General features: G+C 41.6%; 1 protein-coding gene across 1 annotated transcript in view; it reads right to left on the reverse strand.

Annotated features, from left to right (window-relative positions):
* The window catches only part of COLEC10 (collectin subfamily member 10), a 52542-nt gene that overhangs the window by 11649 nt on the left and 13899 nt on the right, over positions 1-26994 (reverse strand). Inside the window, exons 2-3 of the mRNA XM_066265770.1 lie at positions 8500-8571; positions 7041-7112 (exon numbers count right to left, since the gene is read on the reverse strand). Coding sequence (XP_066121867.1) covers positions 7041-7112; positions 8500-8571 — 144 coding nt within the window. The remainder of the gene's footprint in view (positions 1-7040; positions 7113-8499; positions 8572-26994) is intronic.

Raw genomic sequence — 26994 nt, forward strand, 5'->3', positions numbered from 1 at the left:
CCTGAATTGATAATTCACTTCTTTTTCTGAGAATATGTTAGCACTGTGATTATTTTCCAGTATTTTGACATGAACTCTTCCTCATTTTTTACAGACAGAAAAAACATAGCAGTGTGGTGGAGTGAAAGACATAAAGTCCAAACAAGCAGGACTAGAATCTTGGCTCTGTCACTTACTGGCTAAACATGGACAGGTTACTTAATCCCTGTAAGCTTCCCTTTCTTATTTTTAAAGTGGAAGTAATGGTACCTAATATCTAAGGTCATTAAACAGGATAGATTAAATAATGTTATTTTGTTATGGGATTATCTCTGTGCTCGACTCATCAAAGGTGCTCAACCAATGTTAGCTTCTGCCTCCTAAATCAGGAAAGTTACCTCCTAAATATGGTAAGGGTAAGTATATCGAGTATTTAGCCAGTTGATGGAGAATGTGAACTTAAAATGTCTATTTCCCCAAAACAAATTCTGGTTTAAAGCCATACGCAGAGACTTATTTTGGTCCATGAGTGCGAACATGTTTGTATTAACTGTCTTAAAATGAAGAATTAGGGATTGCATTTAAACAAATAAAAAATCATAATGCTTTTGCTATAAAAGGATATTGACCTTAAGTAAAAATATTTATTTTGCTATGAGATTTAATTTACCTGTGCTAAATTATTCTTTCTTATTCGTGAAATGAAATATTGGCATCCAGAAAGCTACCTGTCCATGCAAGTGACATTAAGGTCAGTCCAAAAAGTTGAGATTAATCTGAGCCAGTGAAAAATTTTGAAGGGCCATTGACAAAATGAGGACAATAAATTTCAAAGTAGAGATTAAAAATGAAATTAATCCAGGTGAGCCAGAACACTGAGCCTTCATTTTTTTTTTTGAAATTTCAGGACATGCTCATAAATTTTGATGACATATCTCTGGAGGAGAAAGAAATCTTAGTCAATGGTGGAAATTGATGTTACAGGAAAGTGGTTCTTAAAGAAATAAAGGGTGGAAAAGAGGGTTACATCATAACAAAATAATAAATTTACCATTCATTCTTTCATCCTTAATGCAACAAACATTTAGAAAGTTTCTGCTATATCATATTAAGATAAAATGATTAAAAAGTAGGGTACCCACATACAGTTTATATTTATTTAAGCAAATTGACCCAATAAATCTTTCCATTCATTAGTTTTCTCTAGAAGTTGAGTCTGTAGGGCAAAACAGATGAGCTAATAAGCCATGTTAATAAGGAATGTGATAGAGGAACACACTAGGTGTTTAATTTTTTTTTTTTTTTTTTGTATTTTTCTGAAGCTGGAAACGGGGAGAGACAGTCAGACAGACTCCCGTATGTGCCCAACTGGGATCCACCTGGCACGCCCACCATGGGCAATGCTCTGTCCACCAGGGGGCAATGCACTGCCCCTGGGGGGGGGGGTCGCTCTGCCGCAACCAGAGCCACTCTAGCGCCTGGGGCAGAGGCCAAGGAGCCATCCCCAGCGCCTGGGCCATCTTTGCTCCAATGGAGCCTTGGCTGCGGGAGGGGAAGAGAGAGACAGAAAGGAAGGAGGGGAGGTGGAGAAGCAAATGGGCGCTTCTCCTATGTGCCCTGGCTGGGAATCGAACCCGGGTCCCCCGCACGCCAGGCCGATGCTCTACCGCTGAGCCAACCGGCCAGGGCCCACACTAGGTGTTTATGTCCCTGAGTGTGAATGAAGGCTTGCCTGAAGATCTCTCTTAGAGTCTCATCTAGATTTGACACATTTAAATCTAGAATCATGTGACATCTTGAATAACTGACTGAAAAATGAAATTATTGAATTTTGGATGTGTTCATGGTAGTGACTTACCCCCCCCCCCCATTCCTGCCCATTTTGGGGCAATATTTAGGATTTCAACCTCATCTAACAGGAATGCATCTCAGAAATCTTGATGTCCAACTTTCCACTCTCTGGCTACACCTTTCTATCCCTTTAACCAGTTGTTCAATGAAGAAGATACAGTCAGGACAGAGCCATGATCAATTTTATCTGAAGCTTACACAACAGGAGGAGCCCTCATTAAGAAAAATAATACCAAATTGCAAATGGAAAAGTGGCTATAAAAATATATACTTATCAAAAAAAAGAAATAAAAACAAACCACTAAATCTTAAAAATAGACAAACACCACATTATAAAAATACGCTACAAATCAGAACATTTTAATTAATAGATGAATTCTGTGCCTCTGTGATTTTATTTTTTCATGCATAATGGGCTGCACATGTTTGGCTGCATTCATGAATATCCAATTGACCTAGCACTATTTATTGAGAGGCTCATCATTTTCCATTGCAAAGTAATGTCAACTCCGCATAAATCAAGCTTGGGAGTCTGTTCCTGCATGATCTCATCATTTCCATCGATCTGGTTGTCTCTGCACTAAATCGATACTATCTTCATAGTTGTAGCTTTATAATAAATGTTCAAATTCAATGATTTCAGCAACCCAACTTTGTTTTTCTTTTTCAAGGGTTTGTTTAGGTATTCTTGGTCTTTTTCATTTCCACATAAATTTTAAATTGGGCTGTTACATTTCAAGAGAACTATTTCTGGGATGCTGATTGAAATAGCTTTGAATTCCTAGATTCATTTAGGGAGAATTGACCTCTTAACAATGTTGAGCTTTCCAACCTGTAAAAGTAGTTTTCCCTCCATTTTCTTAGATATTCTTTAATTTCTTTCATTATCATTACACATTTGTTATAGAGGGCTTTTACACCTTTTTAAGTTTATTCCTAGATATTTGATCATTTTAATGCTATAATAAATGGCATCTTTTAGATCCCATTTGCAGAGTGTTTCTGGTATGTAGAAACACATTTATTTTTGTATGGTAAGCTATTTAAAAATCTTAACAACACAAATAGCTAATCTGTAGATTCTTTTGTATTTTCTGGGCATGCAATCATGTCATCTGCTAATAATGACCATTTTATTCCTTCATTTTCAATTACTATAATAATTGCATTTTTAGCCCGGCTAGCACTTCTTCTATAATGTTGATTAGTATTAGTGATGAGGGCTGAGCTCATTTTTCTTAATCCCGGGAGAAAAGTGTTCAGTATTTCATTACTGGGTATGATTTTTAAATAGTCTTTTATTGTTGTTGATGTTGATATTCCTTTAAATATGAAATGTGTTTCCTCCCATTCCTAGTTTTCTAAGGATGAATGAGTATATGCTTAATAAAATGTCTCTCAGAATTTTCTGGCATTCTAACTGGAAATTAATTGTCACTTCTGAAATAAAAAGGAGCGGCCCTTTCTCAGGCTAGTCTTCTTGGAGCCTTGAATACCAATGCAGTTGGAGCCGACTTTCTGCTCCAGGCTCTCAGTCTCCTATTGCTTCCTCACATGGGACCTGGGGAAGGACTAGAGAGGAAAAGCAGTTCAATGGTATGAATACCTTACCTTGGACTGGTTCCCTTCTCCTCCAGATTATGGACCTCAAAGTCTTATTCAATTTGGCATGACTTTAATAAATATGTTTGGGGCATTTTCGGACTCAGCTAGACCTTCTTAACAGAAGAATGAATGCAAGCAATTCTCTCATGACCTGTAACATATATCTGAATTTTGTTTCTATCACTAACAATATAAGAAGTTTCTTTTATCTTTACACCTTGTTATTGACCACATAGACAAATTAAGAATATCATCAAATTTTAAAATACTTTTTTATCCAGTCTTTTTCGTATATGAGCTGTTAGATGTTAGGTACGGAAAATATTTTCACGGACTAGCTCTGGCCCTATACATTCCAAAACTTGTTTCTTTTCTACAATCCACGCATGTCTTGCGATGGATAGCCCAGGGCACACTCAGATGATGATCTGATCTCTGCCCCCACACATTTTTTCATCACGACTCTGGATAGATCTAGACAGAAAATGCTAGGTGTATTCTTGGGAGCTCTCCTTCACTGGCTTTGTCAGCTGCACATGGAAGTCATTGCAAACTCCCTAAATAAGTTTAAACAGAATATTTTCCCCACTCAAGTTCTTCTTAGCTAGCTTCCCAAATACTTGGCATCCACTCCAAAAACCAGCTAATACAAGGAGGAATGTGATGAAGAGAAGTTGAAGCGAAAAGAGATGGCAGTCTTACCCTGTGCACTCTCCTTGGGGACAAGATCACCTGAAGGGTGCAGAAGTCAGTTCTTGAGAGGAGATAAAAATCTTACTCTACACACAGTCCATAATAAATATATGGCCCGTGAGTGCTCTTGAAATCTCATGGGGCACGATGGTTAGAAAAAATATGTTTAAAAAACTTGTTGGAGGGGCAATTGGTCTAACTATTGTTAGATGGGGAAATGTTTTTTTAAAATATTGACAGACAGCCTGACCAGGTGGTGGTGCAGTGGATAGAGCATCGGACTGGGATGCAGAGGATCCAGGATCGAGACCCCGAGGTCACCAGCTTGAGCGTAGGCTCATCTGGTTTGAGCAAAAGCCCACCAGCTTGAACCCAAGGTCGCTGGCTCCAGTAAGGGGCTACTCGGTCTGCTGAAGGCCCGCGGTCAAGGCACATATGAGAAAGCAATTAATGAACAACTAAGGTGTTGCAACGCGCAATGAAAAACTGATGATTGATGCTTCTCATCTCTCTTCATTCCTGTCTGTCTGTCCCTGTCTATCTCTCTTCTCTGACTCACTCTCTGTCTCTGTAAAAAATAAAAATAAATAAATAAATAAAATATTGACAGGCAGTATTTTAACCAATTGAGGTTAAAATGTGTTACTTTTCAATTTTACCAAGACATGGGCACCTATTGGGAAGGACCCTGGCAGAGTCTTGGGAAGACCCAAACAAGTGCGGTCTCTGCAGCCAGAACTTCCTGGTAAATCCACTGCAGACGCATTCTGCAGCAGGCCTCGTGAGATCTGGGCAGTCTATGTAGCTCTTCCCCAGCTCTGAGGATTTCAACCCCAGGTGAATATACAATCAATCCTCTGATCAAAAACAACCATAGCCTGATCAGGCGGTGGCACAGTGGATAGAGTGTTGGACTGGAATGCGGAAGACCCAGGTTTGAGACCCTGAGGTCGCCAGCTTGAGCACAGGCTCATCTGGTTTGAGCAAAACTCACCAGCTTGAGCCCAAGGTCGCTGGATCCAGCAAGGGGTTACTCAGTCTGCTGAAGGCCCGTGGTCAAGGCGCATATGAGAAAGTAATCAATGAACAACTAAGGTGTTGCAATGCGCAACAAAAACTAATGATTGATGCTTCTCATCTCTCCATTCCTGTCTGCCTGTCCCTGTCTATCCCTCTCTCTGACTCTCTCTTTCTGTCTCTGTAAAAAACAACAACAACAACAAAAAAAAAAACAACCATAGCAGCCCTGGCTGGTTGGCTCAGTGGTAGAGCATCAGCCCAGCGTGTGGAAGTCTTGGGTTCAATTCCTGGTCAGGGCACACAGGAGAAGCACTCATCTGCTTCTTTACCCTTCCCCCTCTCCTTTCTCTCTATCTCTCTCTTCCCCTCCCACAGCCAAGGCTCCATTGGAGCAGAAGTTGGCCTGGGCACTGAGGATGGCTCCATGGCCTCCACCTCAGGTGCTAGATTGGCTCTGGCTGCAATGGAGCAACACCCCAGATGGGCAGAGCATCACCCCCTGGTGGGCGTGCCAGGTGGATCCCAGTCAGGCGCATGCAGAAGTCTGTCTGACTGCCTTCCTGCTTCTAACTTCAGAAAAATACAAAAAACAACAACAACAAAAACCATAGCAATTTCTTCACAGTGGCATTGCCCTCAGTCCCTGCTCTCAAATGCAAAAGGAAGGAAATTCTTAAAGGGATGAGCTGGAAGAGAGTAGGGAGAGAAGGTCTGAGTTACTGGACACCAGGAGAAGAGCCACAATCTCAGCTTGGTCCTTCCAGGAACACGCAGCTAGCCACCTCAGTGAGGCACATGTTCAGTTAGGCAGCTGCTCCAGCAGGTGTGGAAGCTGGAGGGTACAACAAGGCTGCAGAATTCTATAACCCGAGGCTCTGAGTCTGCCCTGACCTGTACCTTTGCCCAACTGTCCATTGCATTCTCCCTTAAAGAGTCTTACTACTCTTCGAGGCCTCGATCAGTTCTTCATGTCAATCTTGCCTACTTTCCCAGATGGTTTCAACATAGCCATAGAGTTATTCAGTATTATAAGTCTTTCTGAAAAAGCCCTATGTTCCCCAATAGTCTGTGAGCTTCTTGCAATAAAAGTTTTGATTCTCATTCAGCTTTGTACCTTCAAACAAAGTGGGACAATGCTTGTATGAATATTAGAAGCAATTAGAACCTGCTACCATGGGGTGGGGGTGGGGGGCTTTATAACAAGATAGGAAAAGAGTAATTAGGTGAAAAAAAAAGAGGCTACCTCTATTTTTGTAATAGAGGTTATTTGTAGTATTGAAACAGTAATTATGCACAGGATCAGGATATGACTGAAAACAAAAGGATACGGTGTTTCCCCCTGTATGAGATGCTCCCATGTGTAAGATGCGCCTTAATTTTGGGGCCCGAAATTTGGGAAAAAAAATGTATTACATAAAGTTATTGAACTCAAGTTTTATTCATCATAAAATTCATACAACTCCTCATCACTGTCAAAACTCCCATCCATTAGCTTGTCCTCATCTGTGTCTGATGATGAATCACTGTCTTCATATATTGCCTCGTTCTCAGTTCCATCTATGGCATTTGAAATGCCTCACTTCTACAACCACTGTATAAAAAGCACCCAGGTTTTAGATCCAAAATTTTTCGACAAAATGTGCATTTTATACATGGGGAAATACAGTGTACTTCAAGTTCCCATCCTGTTAACAGATCCCTGACACAGAATTATTCTCACTCCACTCAATCTAAGAAGTAAAATTATACTATCCTCGGCTACCTTGAGTTTTATAAATAATTGTTTTCTACTACTGGATGGCCCAGAGATGAAAAAAGAGAGCACACATATGTTAAAAGAAAAAACAGATTATTTTTATGCTGCAGAACATTTCAAGGAGAATGGGGCTTACCCTTCTTGCCAATAGGCCCGGTCTTGCCAATGTTGCCCTGGTCACCCATGTCACCCAGCTCTCCCTTTATCCCTGAAAAGCAAAGCATGTCATCTTTATATCCTAACACTCAACCTTCCCTTTAAAGACGTGGCTAATGCAGGCTATCCACTTGAAGGAAATACCAAAATGTTCATTCTCCTATCTGTAGTATATTTATACATACTGTGCTCTCTTATCTATTTTAATAGCATTATAATGTAGGTATTAAAATTAAAATGTGGGTGCATATGACAGTCCTGGACTGGATGATATGATATTAAAATGCTTGCAATAGTTTTTAAAGGACTACAGCAGGGGATGCTTATTCAAAGGTCAGACAAGGGGCCGAGGGAAAGAATTCTCGTATTTCATTCTAATTCTGTGCCTCGCTAGGTCCGTTTCAGCTCCACTTTGGGATTCCATTCCTTCTCTATTTTACAACCGGATCTGACTCTCTGAGCCACGTTAAGAAAGAATAGGGAGTGTACAGTCATAAAACCCAGTCATCAAGGGAATATCAAATATTGTCCTACCGAGTTTTTATAATAAAAACACAAAATAACAACAACAACAAAAACCCCAGGGATCACTAAGTTTCTCCAAATCTGGTAATACTTTTGTATTTTCTAGAATAAATTTAAAAATATTTGCCAATTATAAAGAGATATTTCTGTGATAAAAATTTTGCCATTAATTTTCCAGATCTATAGGAATATCTGTAGTATAAGAAGATTTTAAATCAGAACTGCTCAAATCGAGGTCTCAAAGGCCTGGGAATGCTTTTTCCTCTCTTTAAATTATGAAGATTTTGAAATCCGAGGTTTAGGGCCACCACTTTGTAACAGTTGGCAGGGAGCATGGCAGTGCCCAGAAGACACGCGCTTGCACGTCGCAACCCGGAGCTGTGTTTTGGTGAGACTTACTTTTGGCTTTGCAGGTAAAAACATTCTCTAGTAGCCTTTGTGTTATTCTCTTCCTTGCTCCTACTCCTTCCACACCCCACCAGATAGTGGAGAAAGGTGAGTAAATCAAAGAACCAAACAACTTTCTGCTGCGTTTCCTCTTCCTCCTTCAGCTCCAAGCCAGACAAAAAGGGTTGCTTAGCAGTGGCTCCTAAGGGGAGACACAGCTACAAACACAGCTGTGTTCCTGGCATTCGTAGTCTCTGAGATATTCTCAGGGACTGCTATTCCTTGGGGCTCCCAGAGTCCCAACTCCAGGCACCGCTAAGGATAAAATTAGAGAAATGTGTCTGAGTCTTGTTGACAGGTGATCTCATAAGGACTCTCTGGTGAAGAGGAAATGCCTACCTGAACAACAGTTCATGCATCTTTGGGGCAGAGGGTGCTATAAAAGCTGCTATGTCCCAGGGCAAGTCCAGAAGTTTGCGAGAGGAGCAGTTCTAAGGTGACTGTTAAGTTCATCCTGTTTTACCTACCTTTCGGCCCCATGCGTCCCACCTTGCCAAGCTTCCCCTCCTCTCCGGGGTCTCCTTTTTCACCATCGTCTCCTTGTGAAATGGAAAACAAATGAATGAAAACAGCTCGAGTAGTAACATAGCCCATGCCCCGTCCCCCAGGATAAGGTGAACACAGCATCCACCCGTTGGCTCAGAGCTGACCGAGACCTCCCTGTGAGTTATGTGTATGGACACACCCACATGTACTGGACACTCAGGGGAAGAGGAGAAACTCCCAGGACCATTTCTTTTTCACTCTTTTCCATGTTCTACCTACAGAAGTATCCCACTGGTGAGTCCCAGAAAAGTTTGTTTGGCCTGCAAATCTGTGTTGTTATTATTATTATTTGTATTTTTCCGCAATTAGAAGTGGGGAGGCAGTCAGATTCTAGCAGGTGCCCAACCGGATCCACCCGGCATGCCCACCAGGAGGCGATACTCTGCCCATCTGGGGTGTTGCTCCATTGCAGCTGGAGCCATTCTAGCGCCTGAGGTGGAGGCCATGGAGCCATCCTCAGTGCCCAGGGCCAACTTTGCTCCCATGGAGCCTTGGCTGCAGGAGGGGAAGAGAGATACAGAAAAGAAGAAGAGAGAGCGGGGTGGAGAAGCAGATGGACTCTTCTGTGTGCCCTGGCCGGGAATCAAACTCGGTACTTCCACACACGAGGCCAATGCTCTACCACTGAGCCAGCTGGCCTGGGTGCAAATCTGTATTCTTGCTGGAGAATCTGACAAACTCTGGAAGCATTTACATGTAGGATAAAGAGGTATATCTAAATATATAAGCATGTCTTTGTATGTTATATATGTCTATACGTTATATATAACATATAATGTATAATATAAATATATAGTTATATAAATACATTATAATATATGGTATTAATATTTATATATAAAACAAGTTATGCTATTTTAAAATTATAGAAATATTATATACATATAAATTTGTTACTGTCTGACTGCATGCTTGAAAACTCCAAAGTTATCGGCACAGGACCACCGCAAAGGGCTCTGCGTGAGCAGCAACTGTGAGTGACAGGCAAGTCCAGCTCCCACACCTCACTCAGGCAAGAAGGACTGGGTGAGTGTTTTAATGAAAGGTGCCATGGACTTTGAATCAGTTCTGGATTTTAATGTCATGGCCGTCAACAATGAGTGACCAAATCTTTAAAAGTTTGTGACTGAACTTACTGGCTTTGGAGTGAGGCAGATCTGGACAGGAGGCTCAGCCTTATCATTTACTACCTGGAGAAAGTTGGACACCGGCTTCCCTTTCTGGGTCCCATTTCCCTCTCCTGCACAATAAACTGCTAACACCTAGTAGAGAGGGCTCTTCAGAAGTTTAAATAAGATACTATGTATAAATGATGTGGGACCTAAGCAATGTTTAGCAATAGTGGCTATTTTTATTCTCTCCTTTATACTTAAATTTCCTCATCCTTAATCTGGGGCTGATCCCTGCCTTCCTTACCTCCCTTGGTTGTTTTAGGGTCAATAAGCAAAGCATGTGAATGTGCTTTGAAAATAAAGAGCTCAACACACACACTCTTATGACCAGCTACCTATATTATCGCCACACCAACCACAGGACATGAGGAGTTCTGTCCATCACCAGTAGAAGGAAGCAAATAAAACACTTCTAACGGCAAAAATTAAGTTCTTGGGATTAGACACTTTGGGAGAAAGAAAGTTGAGATGTTCATTTATTTATCCAGAAATAGCATGACCAGCCATCCTCTGTTTTGTTTGGTTTGGTTTCTGAGAGCAGAATGGTAATATTATAAATAAGAGCATAAGCAGTGTACAGAAGAGTTGCATTTCCAGGTGATAAGATTGGTCATTTCCCACCTGAAGCTCCAGACCCTCCCTTGGAAAGGCTTTCAAAGTAGAACACACAGCTGATGTGCGATCAGAACAGAGGGGTGAAGTGGGTGGACTGTGTGGCATTTCTCTACAGTAATAGTGAACACTTTTTGAGTGATTATAATGTGCGCCAAGCACTGTGGTAATGTAACCATCAAAGCAGTTCTAGGAGGTGAAAACTATTATCACTCCATTTTATAAATGACAAAACTGAGTCACAACGAGATTAAGCTGCTTGCTTATTGTCATAGAGCTTGTGAATGACAGAACTACAATTCAACAACATGCAGGTCTCTGCCCCTCCTGATTCCTACAGGTAAATGATTATCCCTCCCAGTCTAGGTTTTCGTGACTCTTAGCAGGTTGTAGATTTTAGAGAACTTGGCTCTGTGCTAAATTTTTCAGAGAGAAAAGAAGAGGTACAGAAAGAATGATTGGTTCCTTTTAAACAAGAAAAATAGTGGGGAAGGAAAACACACACACACAACAACAACAACAGCTGATTGTCTCAATGACTTAATTCAAAGGAATAGACCCTTGAGATACGTTAGTGCAGTGGTTTTCAATGTGTGTGCCAGGGCACACTGCTGCGCCCTAGGAGATTTCCAGGTGCACCCTATGGTATTCCAGAGAAATATGTGCCTTTGGGCACCAAAAAACCAACTGAGTTTTTGGAGTTTAGATTTTGGGGGGACAAAGGTGTGGGGAATTGGCTGTAAGCTGACAGTCTGCCCAACCCCCCACCTCACTTGCCTAATTAGGTTGCAAAGGCTGTTAAACTGTGGTGCTGGATTGTTTACACTACCCCCCATGTTCCCCGGAAAGACTGGAGGCAAGTTTCTTCTATCCTTTGTTTGGTGTAAAGTTAAGATGATATGTATGGTGGGGGTTTTGGATTGATGATTAAACATAAGGAATTGTCTCTTGAAGACTTGGATTTCTATAAAAGAAGAATATGTGGTAATATTTTTAAAAGCTTTGAACATTTTACTACAATTTTCAACATCCTATTTATGTAAATTAGGATTTTCTACCCTCAACACAATTAAGAGTAAAAAGAGAGGAATTCTTCAATGTATTGACAAGAAAATGAGAGTTTGGCTTTCAAATATATGTCCAAACATTGAAGAAATCACTAGGACACATCAGGCTTATGTTTCTCATAAACACAAGAGTGAAAAAACTTAACACATTCACACCGGGACCTGCTGAATTTACTAATCTTACTAAGAATATATCTATATCTATATATATATATATATAAATAACTTTTTTGTCATTTTTTTATTTTTTAAACCCTGTTTTTGTGAATTCTAAAAAAGCATAACTCAAAAAATGTAACATAAAAATGTCTTTTAATGTCAGAATAAACTTAATTTTGTCATATTTATTTCATTTAATTACCATAAAAGCACGCTTGGACTTTATATTTTTTTCTTTAACATTTGACTTAATTATTATAACATACTTCTCAGAAATTTGTATATAGTGCGCCTACAATTATTTGTAGGATTTTAAATGTGCCCCGACTTTAAAACGTTTGAGAACCATAGGTTAGTGTAATTGAGACCTGGCTTCAATACTCACCAACTGAGAGAACTTGAGAAGTCTTTGACCTTTTTTTGAAGCTTGTTTCTCTCATTTATAGAGTGGACAAAAATAATGCTTTTTTTTTTCTTTCCAGAGGGTTTTAGTAAAGGTAAAGTCAGAAAATATGTTGCTCCAGGAAGCCTTTTCCAACACTCTCAGACCAGGCTAAATCTGCCCTCTAATTACCTTCGCTGTTTAAAATATCACTTTGTACTGAGGGAGTCCGTGTACCTGAACTACCCCTGTGACCCATGGGACAGCTAGGGTCATGAGTGACTTATTTTAGCATCCCTGGAATTTAACACAGTGTTTGGCTCTGGTGCTTAATCAATTCAGTTGAATTGAATCTATTTTGTGAGCCAGAAAGTGTTTATAAGATGTAATGATAGCATTTATTAAATACTATGTCCCAGAGGTTGCTCCTACTTGACATCCATCCTATCGTTTGATCCCCAACACCAACCTTTATGCTGGATATTATTCTCAGCTCCAGTTTACAGATGAGAGACGGGTCGAAGAGAGGTTAAGTAATTTCCTAGGGTCACATAGCTCGTAAGTAATACAGTCAGGATTCAAACTGGGGCATTTGTTATCAAAGCCCACGTTCCAAACAAGCTGTATATGTATGATTGCAGACAACTTCCTGTCTTTGTACCTCTGGGTTTGGGGTTGCTGTTCCGTACAAGGGGACCAAAGATGCTTGGCCTGCTCCCCAACAGGTAAGATCAAAGGCCGGCATGTATGTGAAGCTCTCTGTGAATCGTAGAGCCACAGGAATGTGAATAATTGGTGCCATTATTATTTCTGATCCTTCTCTCTCTTCATGCGAACTTTCCTGTTCACTCTCAAGCAAGTATCTAACTAACCAGAGGCAATTGGATGAGTGACTCGGTCATCTGCTGCTCCCTGGTGGCTCCTGATGGAGATCTGGAAAGGTCAAGGTAGGATTCTTCTTCTTCTGACCTGTGTGCCTGCCTCCGAGCCCGGGGGTGAGCAGGCTGCTCGCTGGACGCAGTAAACAACATGTGCCCTTGCCTTCCACCGGGCTCCCGGGTTCTTTTGATCTCGGGGACTTGCTTTAATGAAAACAGAAGAGAGGCACAAAAGCCAGGTCTGCAGAAGACGCCCCACGCGCTGACAGCTGCCTGCTGTTTTCCTCTTGGCAGTATTTCATTGGATTAGCCGAGCAATTTAGACTTCCTTTCCTTCTTTCAAAGAACAGCTACTTGCATTTTAAAATTAAATAAAAAGCTATCAACTAAAATGAACTCATTTCAATTTTACAGCCATGGTTTGTTTCAGCACCCCGAGGCCACCGGCTTGCTGTGATAATCTCCCCAGCCGAATTCCATCAGAGCACACACTTGACCAATTTCTCTTTAGGTAGGACTCCCCCCCCCAAAAAAAAAAAAAAACACAAAGCCTGAAAATTAAAGTCTAGTTTGAAATGAAACAGCTGAACCTAGGTCAGTACCCCCTGCCCAAGGAAGTAATTATTAAAAATCAGCGATTGGTTTTGGAAATGGTAAAGAAAATTCACTGGAAGCTATTCTTTTCCCACTGTCAAAATCATCTTAGGGACGGGGGTGGGGAGGGTGGGGGCGGGGGGGACGTTGTTAGCAATCCTTCTCTCGACCAGCCTAGGAATTCAGTGAGATAGGCAGTATGGTGGCTTTTGTCTATGAGGCCAGACTCCTGCTTAAAATAGACCCTTTCCATCCCTACTTACATTCTTTCCCATATAGATGCCAACTTCATCCTCATTGTTGGAAATGTCAGCAGTCACTGATGATTGCCCAGACCTCTCGTTTATTCCAGACACATTAGTACAGTCTTCAAGTAGACCACTTCCTTGTACTTTTTCTTCCCCCGTCACAACCTCATCATTTCACTGAAATATTCGGTTCTCCCTGGGCCCAGCTATTGTTGCCCTCTCTCCATTCAGCCAGTTTATTAGTCCTTCTACACCTTCCCCTGCCTCCCCACACGTCCTGGATTCTGTCAACTCAGTCACTGCCTGCCAGCTCAACCTACAGCCAAAGGACGTGTACTGAATTGGGGGCAGTTTTCTTCATTCGCTTTTAATAAAAGAATAAAAAGCAAGCGAGCATAAGATCTAAAGGAAGAATGATTTGCGGACACCAAGTTTGCCATCTTTGTTGTCCTGAGGCAGCTTATCTCTGGACAGGGGAGATTCAGACCTTGGCTAAACTTGTTTAAGAACAATAAACAATATGCTGCTCGTGAACAGAAAAAATATTTACACATTCACAAAATACTGTTTATTCTGATCCTGCAATAGGGATATGGTTACCAAAAACAAAACAAAATGAAAAGAAACCAAAAGAAAAAAAAACAACTTCTTCTTAGTGCAGAAGAAACTGCATATGTTTAAGGAGAAAGGCTGTCCCAGGAAGACAGAGAAGATGGCAGCTCTTCGCCAGGATGCCACGTGCCGAGAGACTCAGCCTTCGGAACTGCGGGTCCGTTCAACTTGAATGAGTGACAGGAACCCATTCACGCTCCCTGGAAGCTTGGCGCCATGAACAGAACAGTTTTGTAGTCTCTTATGAGCTGACTTGTGTCGTCTACCCTAAAATTCATATGTTGAAGCCCTAACCGCCAGTACTTCAGAATGTGATTACCATATTTTTTTCTTCATAAGACGCACTTTTTTTTCCCCAAAAAAGTGGAGGGGAAAATGCCCGTGCATCTTATGGAGTGAAAAATACGGTATTTTATTAAATATTTTAACACACCATTTGGTTCAGAATATTTTTTTTTTCTTATTTTCCTCCTTAAAACCCTAGGTGTGTCTTATGGTCGGGTGCATCTTATGGAGCAAAAAATATGGTATATTTAAAGATAAGGCTTTTAAAAGGTGATTAAGTTAAATTGTGGCTGTTAAGGCTATCCTAATTCAATGTGACTGGTGTCTTTATGAGAAGAGCAAACTTGGACGCACAGAGACATAAGGGTCCCTGAAAAGGCCATGTGAGAACACAGCGAGAGGCAACCACGTGCAAGCCAAGAGATCTTAGTTAGGGGAGACCAAATCTGCCGACTGCTTGGCCTTGCACTTCCAGACTCCAGAACTAGAAGACAGTACACTTTTTTTTTTTTTTCAGAGACAGAGAGAGTCAGAGAGAGGGATAGGTAGGGACAGACAGACATGAACGGAGAAAGACGAGAAGCATCCATCATCAGTTTTTCCTTGTGACACCTTAGTTGTTCATTGATTGCTTTCTCATATGTACCTTGACCATGGGCCTTCAGCAGACTGAGTAACCCCTTGCTCAAGCCAGCGACCTTGGGTCCAAGCTGGTGAACTTTTGCTCAAACCAGATGAGCCCGCGCTCAAGCTGGCGACCTCAGGGTCTCGAACCTGGGTTTCCGCATCCCAGTCCGATGCTCTATCCACTGCGCCACCACCTGGTCAGACACATTTTTGTTAAGCCACCCAGATGGTGGTATTTTGTTGAGGCAGCCCTAGCAAACTAATGCATGCTAACAGCTCTTTTACTTTATACGAAATGATGTCCCTCTGTGCTTCGGTTTCCTATCCTGGAAAACTGAGATAGTTATATTTTTCTCATGGACTTGTCTGAAGAGTAAATGATATCATGGCTGGCAGAGTTCATAGAGGAGTTTTTTGCATTGAACGTGCCCTTACCGACCGACTAGATAGTGATGTATAGTAGGCACCCATTGTTTGTGCTTATTTGGTATCTTCTACCTGGGCTTCCGGTAACAGGACCACAGTTTCCCCTAGGAAACCATACATGCTTACTCTCTGTCGGGTTTGAATCATAGACCCAGCCATTGGTTCAACACTGGACGTGTGACCCAATCAATATAAACTGATAAGTCTCAATTTGTAAATGAGTCTCCTCAGTAACTCAGAACAGTTGTAACTTTTCAAAATGGCGACCTGCTCTTTGTGGAGGGGTGGCCGGAAGGGTAGACTGTTATTGAAGTATCTGAAGCACTGCAGAGGGTAAGCCTTCATTAACATGAAGTCATTATAGAGAAAAGTAGAACCAACGTGTGAACACCGGGTCCTGAACACCTCGCTGGAGCCTGGACAGCTCAGCGGGCCTCCCTCCCTAACATGAGTCTACAAAGTCCCCGTCTCTCCTCGGTGGGCTGTTTGATTAACCAGTTTAAGTTTGCTTTGTGTGTTGTCATTGTTTTTTCACCTGCAAACACAGGTTTCCTTACTAATGTAACTACTAGACACTGATCAGGGTGATAAGGACCTCGCTGTGAAGCGATCAAAACCTCAGGAGAAGATGGGCAGGTGAGCCTATAGTTTCTGTGCCCAATGCCGGCAGTGTAGCTATTATGGGACATAAAGAAAGAAACACCTCCCTCTACCCCCCTACACCTAAAACTTGCCCTGATTCTTTCTCAGAAAGAAGTACGTGGGATCTTTTGTACTGAGCTCCACCAGAATAAACTAACATCTAAAGATAAATGAAAAAGAAAAAAAAGTGAAATTACACGTTTATCATTCTACTCGGGCAGGCTGGTAGTAAAATGTTCTCGTCAATGAAAGCCCGCGTGGATTTTTACCTTCAGCCCCACCCCATGCCCCCTTATAGGTTCAACTGTTGAGTCACCTCCTCCACCCAGGAAGCTCCTACTATAGACCCCGCCCTCCCCTTCCTCTTCGACAGTCAGGACCAATCTCATCCTCCGACGGGACTGCCCTCACCCTTCATAGCCTCCACCTCCCTGTGTCTCAGATGATGGGACAGGTCAGGATGATACAGGGTTTTCTTTTTCTGTATCCCCAGCACTTGGCACAGGGTCTGAGATCCAGTAAGTGCCTTCTCTGTAAAGGTTGGTGAAAGAAAAGGAATAATATCCTTAAAGACAAGATGGCTAAATGCGAGCTTAAATGACAATAGAGTCAGATCCATTAGTCATTGATTGAAATGCCATTCTGAATAATGGCTGATTAATGAATTGACTTTGGTCTGCTGGGCTGGCGGTGGTGATGGCTTAGAATCTAGCGAGGCCACGCCGCAAACACGCAGACCTCCGTCTCCACTGCTCCCTCCGCCCTCGGGCTCTGGTTCCTCTCCAAATGGACCCGTGTCAACCGCTATCTCTGCGAGGCTCGCATCGCTCAGGCTCAATACCCGATTGGTTTCGACTCTTCCTCCATCCTCACTCCCATCTTGATTATTTTTTCTCTTTCCTCCCTCCCCTGCTGCCTTTATTTGACCTTTTATCGTCCCCATACTATAACCTCTGCTCTTTGCAGGTGATCCCTAAATGGTCTCAAGGGTGTTTTATTCTCCAGTGATGCCAAGTGCCTCGAAGTGTGTCTGTTTAATAAACAGGCAGGGGCTACAATATTGGATTCATTGGTTCTGAACTTCTTTCTTCTAAACCATCTTGCAAACTAATCACTTTGCAAAAGGACCATAAGTGAAATAAAAAGATGCTCTACAGATATAAACAATGATAGGTGGGAAAATGCCCAGACTCACTATTAGTCAGAAAAAATATATATATCTGTGGAAATGTCTGTCATAGCTTGCCATCAGATTTAGTAACAATTTAAAAAAGACTTATTGCATCCAAAGATGTCATATATAAAGGAAGTGCTGGGTCATTGATTAGCAATGTAAATGACTATGATGTTTTTGTAAAATAATCTGTCAATAATGATTAAAGTAAAAATCCACATACTCGGTTTTACCCCAGAGAACATATTTTATGGAAATAATTGGAAGAACAAATATATACATGAGAATATGTGCCTATAGTGTCAAAAACAAAAACCATAAACAGCCTTAAAGTTTGTCATAGAATTGGTGAAAATACAAAGAGGAATATTACGCAGCTACTAAGAGTAATGAGATGAGTTAGAAAAAAATATTTGGGGGCCTGGCCAGTCGGTTCAGTGTGGATATTCAGTCCTGGCTTCAATTCTTAGGGCACACAGGAGAAGTGACCATCTGCTTCTCCAGCCCTCCCCCTGCCCCTTCTCTATATCTCTATTCCCCTTCCGCAGCCATGGCTGATCAAAAGGTATCACACCAGGGCACTGAGGATGGCTCCCTGGAGCCTCTGCCTCAGGAGCTAAAAATAGCTCAGTTGTGAGCATGGTCCCAGATGGGGGTTGCTGGGTAGATCCCGGTCAGAGCACATGTGGGAGTCTATTTCCCCTCCTTTCACTTGGAAAAAAAAGAAAAAGAAAATGAAAAAAAAACAAATGAAAAAATTATTCAGATAAAGAGCAAGCTTCATGTTATACTACATAAAAGAATCTCTTTTCAAGAATAACATGCATGTGATCCCATTTAGAACAAAAAATAAATAAGCAGAATAAATATGGAGATCACTGTTAATTCCAGGCTACTAATGATGGTTGCATGGAAGAAGTGGGTCTGAAAAGGGAAGGGTCACAGTGAAAAGAGAGATCCTTGGCTTTGTCTTTGTATATATTTTTGTACATATTTACAAATATTATTACGTTACAACAAGCATGGAATACTCTTGCACTTTAAAAAACAAATAAATTATATAAAGGAACTGTGGCCTTCCTTCTCCTTATAAATACTACCCATGAGTCTGGTCTGAAATTAAATTCTAAATTCTCTGAATTTATTGATGGAATTATTTCCTTGGCAATTCACCATATGGTTGCTTGTTACTGCTTCCTAATTGCTGCCTGGCAGCATTATTTTATTTTATTTTATTTTATTTTTATTATTTTGTATTTTTCCAAAGTTAGAAGTGGGGAGACAGTCAGACAGACTCCCACATGTGCCTGACCGGGATCCACTGGGCATGCCCACTAGAGGGCGATGCTCTGCCCATCTGGGGCATCGCTCCATTGTGGCCAGAGTCATTCTAGCACCTGAGAGGGAGGCCACAGAGTTGTTCTCTGCACCTGGGCCAACTTTGCTCCAGTGGAGACCTGGCTGTGGGAAGGGAAGAGAGAGACAGAGAGGAAGGAGAGGGGGAGGGGTGGAGAAGCAGATGGGTGCTTCTCCTGTGTGCCCTGGCTGGGAATCGAACCCAGGACTTCCACACGCCGGGCCAACTGGCCAGCGCTGCAGCATTATTTAAAAATGCATGGTTATATAATTTTTTGTATTGATATCAACTGGTTACAGTGTGAGTTCTTTGTGATAAGGGCAGACATTCTACACTTTATTCTCAAGAGCTGTTCAAAACTTCACAGTTTGCTCCCTCATTCATTTCTTGAACAAATGTTTATTGAGTCCCTACTATCAAGTCCTTGTTGGGTCTTAGGGACATAGCACTATACACTGTGAGACGTGAGCTAAGCCTAGAGGTTTGCAGAAAGCGAGCACCAGACAAGAGTTTATAGATTCCATGAGTATTACAAAAGGGAAATTGCCATGGGCTTTGCTGGTGTCTAACAATGGGAGCCTCTGGAATGATCAATGATGGGAGGCCGAGGAGACGAGGCTCTGACTCCTGATCTCCACAGATGGCCACATAACAGCAAATAAGGATATAAAAGGAAAGTGCTTTTTCAATATCAACGTGCTAAACAAATGTAAGAAAATGCAATCTGTAAGGAGATATATTGAGTTTAACTTATCTAACAGAAATATCACTGTCAATAATGATAACAGCTAATATTTCTTGGGTGCTGAACATGGCCTAAGCTGGGTTATTAATGTTCATGACCATGTCAACTAATTTCTCATTTGTGCCCAATTCTAGGGAACAATGAACTTCATTTGCCCTTCAACTCATCCCTGTACAAACTAGCAAAAAAAAAAAAAAGAGGATTTCAAGAATCTTACAATCTTTCCTACTTGAATTACAAAGCACTTACTCCTTGTCTTCAGGCTTGTTTGCTTTATAAGGAATCGCTACTTTGGGTCTGCAAGTCTTTTGTAGTCACTGTATGTCTGAACAGGGAAAAAACAACTAACACTGTACTTAATGAAAAATACAACATTAAGTTTTGTTGGGCAGATTTTCTTCTGCCTTCCCATATCATTCATTATTAAAATGCATTCACAGGCAAGTCAGTAGAAACAAATGCAAGGAGAAAGCCAACCACCGGGGACTGAGTGGCGTGCTTCTGCAACACAATGCCGTGGTTAGGAGCAGGGGGTCTGGGGTCAGAGTGTTTAGTCCAAGTCCTGGCTCCATCACTCACTGGCTGAGAGACTTTGGTAACCTGCTTAAATCCTGTCAGCCTGTTTCCTCACAGAATATCAGAATAGTGAAATGTCTCCCTCGTGGTGCTGCTGAGAGGAGCAGATGAGATAACGCAGACGGAGGGCTGACTGGGGCCTGGAATGCAGTGCGCACTGGAGAAACAGTGCATTGTGATATACCATCCCACAAGCCACCTGGAATTTCTACCCACTCACAATGAGAGGGACGAAAAGAAGAAACCAGTGGGAAGCCGGGCCTCTTTTGCAACTTCCTGGTTAATGCATATTTTTGGTTCCAGAAATTTGAGCTTCAGGCATTGAAATGTTTACAATACTCTACAGGTGTGACATACACTATTCTGTCTAAAATTCCTTTTAATACAAAGTGGGGCAAAACCTAATTTTAAACAAGTAGTCTTGTCACTAAATATGAGATAACTATGCTACTATATACAGTACTATCCCAACCCATCTCAACACTCAGTGGGAAGGGAAGTGTCTTGCCTGATGACTATCACAAAGAATAAACACTATGGGCCAAGGCGATAGGTTGTGTGATTAGTTTTTGTAGAGAAGAAATGTCTAAGAAATATTTATGGTGCCTATTTCCAACTGCCTGTGGATTTTCCATCTGAATGTGCACAGGCAGCAAACAGACAAAATTTAGAACTCATTGTAACCTGCCAATTTTGCTTCTGAAATATCTAACACCTTTCCCCTTTTTTCCTTATCTCAACAGTCCTAATTCATCTCTTATTTTTAATTCATGTCTTACCAGGAGCTTCTCATATCTTGTAGTCTAGCTTCAATTCTACCAATGTGTTTATTAGTCAGAAAAACAATCTAATTCTTTTATTCTTCTACTCAAAGACTTCCATTGGTTTCTCTGGTTTAAACCATAATTTGGCTGGTTAGACCTGATACAGTCTCACAACTTCTACACAATAACTGTAAAAACTGAAAAGAAGGAGGAGAAGGAGAAGGAGAAAAAGAAAGAGGAGGAAGAAGAGAAGAGAAGAGAAGAGAAGAGAAGAGAAGAGAAGAGAAGAGAAGAGAAGAGAAGAGAAGAGAAGAGAAGAGAAAGGAAGGAAGGAAGGAAGGAAGGAAGGAAGGAAGGAAGGAAGGAAGGAAGGAAAGAAGAAAAGAAGGAAAAGGAAAGGAGAGGGAGGGAGGGAAGGAAGAAGGGAGAGAGAGAGAAAGAGAGAAAGAAAGAAAAAAGAAAGAAGGAGAAAAAAAGAAAGAAAAAAAAAAAAAGGAAAACCCAAGGTACAATGAAAACTGACATAACAAAGTATATATATTGAGTATCTAGGGAAAATAATTCTGTGTTCTATTTTACTAAAAGAATGATCCTATTCACCTAAAAGGAGGTAGGTTGCCTGACCAGGTGGTGGCACAGTGGATAGAGCGTCGGACTGGGATGCGAAAGGACCCAGGTTCGAGACCCCGAGGTCGCTGGATCGAGCAAGGGGTTACTCGGTCTGCTGAAGGCCCGCGGTCAAGGCACATATGAGAAAGCAATCAATGAACAACTAAGGTGTCACAAAGAAAAACTGATGATTGATGCTTCTCATCTCTCTCTGTTCCTGTCTGTCTGTCCCTGTCTATCCCTCTCTCTGACTCTCTCTCTGTCTCTGTAAAAAAAAAAATAATAATAAAAATAAATAAAAAGAGGTAGGTTAGCACTTTCACTTCCACTGGACACAATAACTTTGTTGCATTACTGATGGTTTTGACATGGCAGAGTACAGTGTCCTGACCTCCCAGCCCACCCATATTTCTAACTCCAAGAACTAAGACGGGAAGAGATATAAAATATAAGAGAACAGGCAGAGATATAATGCATTTGGGGAGATTAATTTCCCACTATTAAAGCCTTATAGGCAGGTACAAGAACACCTTGGCAGCAGTAAATGCTGGGAATTTTTGTTTCGCATACACTCATCTGTTCAAACTTAAAATACTATAGAATCAGGCCCTGGCCGGTTGGCTCAGCGGTAGAGCATCGGCCTGGCATGCGGGGGACCCGGGTTCGATTCCCAGCCAGGGCACATAGGAGAAGCGCCCATTTGCTTCTCCACCCCCACCCCCTCCTTCCTCTCTGTCTCTCTCTTCCCCTCCCACAGCCAAGGCTCCATTGGAGCAAAGATGGCCCGGGCGCTGGGGATGGCTCCTTGGCCTCTGCCCCAGGCGCTAGAGTGGCTCTGGTCGCGGCAGAGCGACACCCTGGAGGGGCAGAGCATCGCCCCCTGGTGGGCAGAGCATCGCCCCTGGTGGGCGTGCCAGGTGCATCCCGGTCGGGCGCATGCGGGAGTCTGTCTGACTGTCTCTCCCCGTTTCCAGTTTCAGAAAAAAAAAAAAAAATTATAGAATCAGAAAGAAGGAGCAAGAAGTTGCATATTATTAATAGTATCCTTAGGCCACATTAGAATAATAACACGGTATGGCTTCCCTGATCATGAAAAAACATATTATGGAGGAGATGACGTCAGAGTAATGGCGGAGTAGGAAGCGATACCGATAAATCTCCCCCAAAACTCAACAAGATCTTCAACCAGAAACAGAAAAACCTATACTTGGAGCTTCCAGATTCTTCGCAATACACCCAAAGGTATGATTGAGTGAAAAATTGGCTAAATATATAACCAAACCCCGAAGGAAATAGGGAGTAAGAAGTGCTCCGCCTTCCTCACTAACCTAAACAGGGCGGCTTTCTCTGGTAACTGTGAATATAGAAACTGAGGCGGGCAAAGGGGGTGAATAGATCCAGGCCGCCGCAGCAAAAACGGCCGAACCAGGCTGTGGCTCAGAGATCCAAGCCGAGGAAAATCTGATCCTGTGGCAACCCGGGCAATACAAGCTAACACTCGCGCCAAACCCAAACAAAGAAAGACAAGCGGAGCGGCCATTTTACCCGGTCTCCTGGTCGGTGCGCAGTTAGTGGAAGAGAGATTTCTTCCTAAGCCGCGGAAGTGGGTACCCGTGTTGCCCCACGGAGAGGCAGGGTCAGAAGCCTTTCTGTGGGCTGAGGGCAGAGTCTCTGGACAGCCCCAGCGCCCTGGGAAAGCCACGCACGGGAGGGAGTGAGAACTAATCCCAACGGTGGAGATTTTCCGTGCTGGAGGGTGTTTCACTCAGAGGGAACCGCGGCCGGCCTCATATCCTGGTTTGCGCGCGCAGATAAGGAGTGAGCGATTCCTCCGAGTGCCTCGGCAGTGCGCGCCCGTGTTATCGCAGAGAGGGGCAGAGTCAGGGGCCTTTGTGTGGGCCAAAGCGGAATCTCGGGCCGCCCCAGCGCCTTGCAAAAGCCGCACACGGGGACGGAGCGAGACTCAATTCCAACGCTGCAACTTTTCCCTGCGGTTGGGGGTTTCACTCAGAGCGTGAGACTGCTGGCCGGATATCCTGGTTGCAGACAGTGAGTGAGAGTTTCCTCCAAGCGCCCCGGAAGTGGGCGCCCGCTTGTGTTACCAGATAGAGTGGCAGAGCCAGAGGTCTTCGAGTGGGCGGAAAGCCCGCCTGATTATGCTAGCAGCTCTGACTGACTGAGCCTTACCCAGAGCCCTGTGCTGAGTGGAAATAGAGTGGGGAGTTGCCAGCAATTTGAGCCTCTTACTATCCAGGCAGAGGCAGCAGCAACCCCATACCTGGACTATCAGGCTACTAATTGAGGAAGGAAAGACTAGGAGAAAGGCTCCAGGAACACGGACTCTCTCACTGTCGGAGCCTATAAATGCTAATGAGCCTCGACTCCCAACAAGAATAAAGCACAATACATGACATTGCCATAGAGACTTATCAACTGCAAACCTCTACCTGAGCGTGCCAAAGGGGCAGAACCCGGGGTACAGAGTCACCGACCAGGAAGAGGGAGAGAAAAGAAAAAGCAAGAAGATAACCTCTCAAAATCAAGAATAATCTGCAGACTTTATAACCTATCCCATTTTATTATATTTGTTCGTTTGTTTCTCTTATCTTCAGTCTTGAGACTTTTTTTTCCTCCTCCAATTTGGCCGATTAACTCTCTCCTCTCCCTGAACTACACTACCCATAAGTGTTACATCTCCCATTATCATTTCTCTTCTCTTCCTTTCTCTCTATGAGGGTTGCACTCCAAAACCCTTAACTCTCTCTCTCTCTCTCCTTTCTTTTTTCTTCTTTTAGTGGTTCCCTCTTTTTTTCTCTCTCTCTCTTTCTTTTCTCCCTCTATATTAGTTTCTTCCTTTCTCCTTTACATCTCCTCTCATTCAAACCTCAATAACAAACAAATTATCTTATCTGGGACTCAAACCTATGTTTGTGGCATTTTGGGTGGTTTTTACTTCACCTTTTTAACTCACTAGCAGTGCTCCCATCCCTGGCTCTCCATATTATCTAGTTCTTGTTCCACTAAATACAATAGTAAGTTTTCAATTTGTCCCCCCATTTTTCCATTTTCCTCTTATTCCTCTCATCATAACTCTTAGAAAACCAACACCTAAAAGCAAATCATTTTATTCTTGACCCAAATTTTTTCCTTATTTGCTTTTTGTGGGTCCATACGCTCTCTCTTTTTTTTTTTTTTTTTCCTTTTTTTTTTTTTTCTTTCTCTCTTTTTTGCCCCTTTATTACTTTTCCCCAATTCAGGCCCTCCATCACAGGCATTGTTTGTTATAACTCACAGTCCACCACAAGATTTTCTCAAGAAAGAGGGGAGAGGAGAGGAAAGGAAAAAAAGAGGGGGGGAATAATTTCCTTTTTTAAAAAAATTTTTATTTTATTTTATTTTTCTTTATTTCATTATTAATTTTTTAAAAAAAAAAAACAACTCTTTTCGATTTGTTATTTTTTTATTTTTTTTAACTTTTTATTATTTATTAAATCTCATTAATACTATCAACAAAACCACCCTCAGATGCCATTAAGGAAGAGAAAATCGAATATCATGGATACAAAAGAAAGAGAGGTAACACAGCTAGATGAGGAAAAATCTATGGAGAAAAAATTTAATATATTGGAAACCTTGGAGCTAAATGACAGAGAATTCAAGATAGAAATCCTAAAAATCCTCCGAGATATACAAGAAAACACAGAAAGGCAATATAGGGAGCTCAGAAAACAACTCCATGAACACAAAGAATATATGTCCAAGGAAATTGAAACTATAAAAACAAATCAAACAGAGATGAAAAACTCAATTCATGAGCTGAAAAACGAAGTAACAAGCTTAGCTAATAGAACAGGTCAGATAGAAGAGAGGATTAGTGAAATAGAAGACAAGCAACTTGAGGCACAACAGAGAGAAGAAGAAAGAGACTCAAAAATTAAAAAAAATGAGATAGCCCTACAAGAATTATCTGACTTCATCAAAAAGAATAACATAAGAATAATAGGTATATCAGAGGGAGAAGAGAGAGAAAATGGAATGGAGAACATACTTAAACAAATAATTGATGAGAACTTCCCAAGCCTGTGGAAAGAACTAAAGCCTCAAGTTCAAGAAGCAAACAGAACTCCAAGTTTTCTTAACCCCAACAAACCTACTCCAAGGCATATCATAATGAAATTGACACAAACCAACAGCAAAGAAAAAATTCTCAAGGCAGCCAGAAAAAAGAAGAATACAACATATAAAGGAAGGCCCATTAGATTATCATCAGATTTCTCAGCAGAAACTCTACAAGCTAGAAGAGAGTGGACCCCAATATTTAAAGTCCTGAAAGAGAGGAACTTTCAGCCACGAATACTATACCCATCAAAGCTATCCTTCAAATACGAAGGAGAAATAAAAACATTCACAGATACAGAAAAGATGAGGGAATTTATCATCAGAAAACCCCCACTCCAGGAATTACTAAAGGGGGTTCTCCAATCAGATACAAAGAACAAAAAAAAACAGAGCCACAAGTAAAAGCTCCAAGAAGAACACAATAAAACCAAATTTAAACTGTGACAACAACAAAAAGAAAGAGGGGGAGAAGACGGAGATTAACAGTAGCAAAGGACGATGGAGTGCAAAAGTACTCACAAAATAGTTTGCTACAATGAACAGGGTAGGGACCCTTTTCATTACTCAAAGGTAACCACCATTGAAAAAACCACCACAGAAGCACATGAGATAAAAAAGATAGCAACAGAGGAAAGATGTATGGAATACAACCAAATAAAAACAAAAGATAGAAAAACGAAAGAGAAGGATCAAAGAAGACACAAAACTAACAGAAAGCAAGATATAAAATGGCAATAGGGAACTCACAAGTATCAATAATTACACTAAATGTAAATGGATTAAACTCACCAATAAAAAGGCACAGAGTAGCAGAATGGATTAAAAAAGAAAATCCAACTGTATGCTGCCTACAGGAAACTCATCTAAGTAACAAGGATAAAAACAAATTCAAAGTGAAAGGCTGGAAAACAATACTCCAAGCAAATAACATCCAAAAAAAAGCAGGTGTAGCAATACTCATATCGGATAATGCTGACTACAAGACAGGAAAAGTACTTAGAGACAAAAATGGCCATTTCATAATGGCTAAGGGGACACTGAATCAAGAAGACATAACAATTCTTAATATATATGCACCAAACCAAGGAGCACCAAAATATATAAGACAGCTACTTATTGATCTTAAAACAAAAACTGACAAAAATACAATCATACTTGGAGACCTCAATACACCGCTGACGGCTCTAGATCGGTCATCCAAACAGAGAATCAACAAAGACATAGTGGCCTTAAACAAAACACTAGAGCACCTGGATATGATAGACATCTACAGGACATTTCATCCCAAAGTGACTGAGTATACATTTTTCTCCAGTGTACATGGATCATTCTCAAGAATTGACCATATGTTGGGCCACAAAAACAATA

The sequence above is a fragment of the Saccopteryx bilineata genome, chromosome 3 (assembly GCF_036850765.1).
Source record: "Saccopteryx bilineata isolate mSacBil1 chromosome 3, mSacBil1_pri_phased_curated, whole genome shotgun sequence".
Lineage (NCBI taxonomy): Eukaryota > Metazoa > Chordata > Mammalia > Chiroptera > Emballonuridae > Saccopteryx > Saccopteryx bilineata.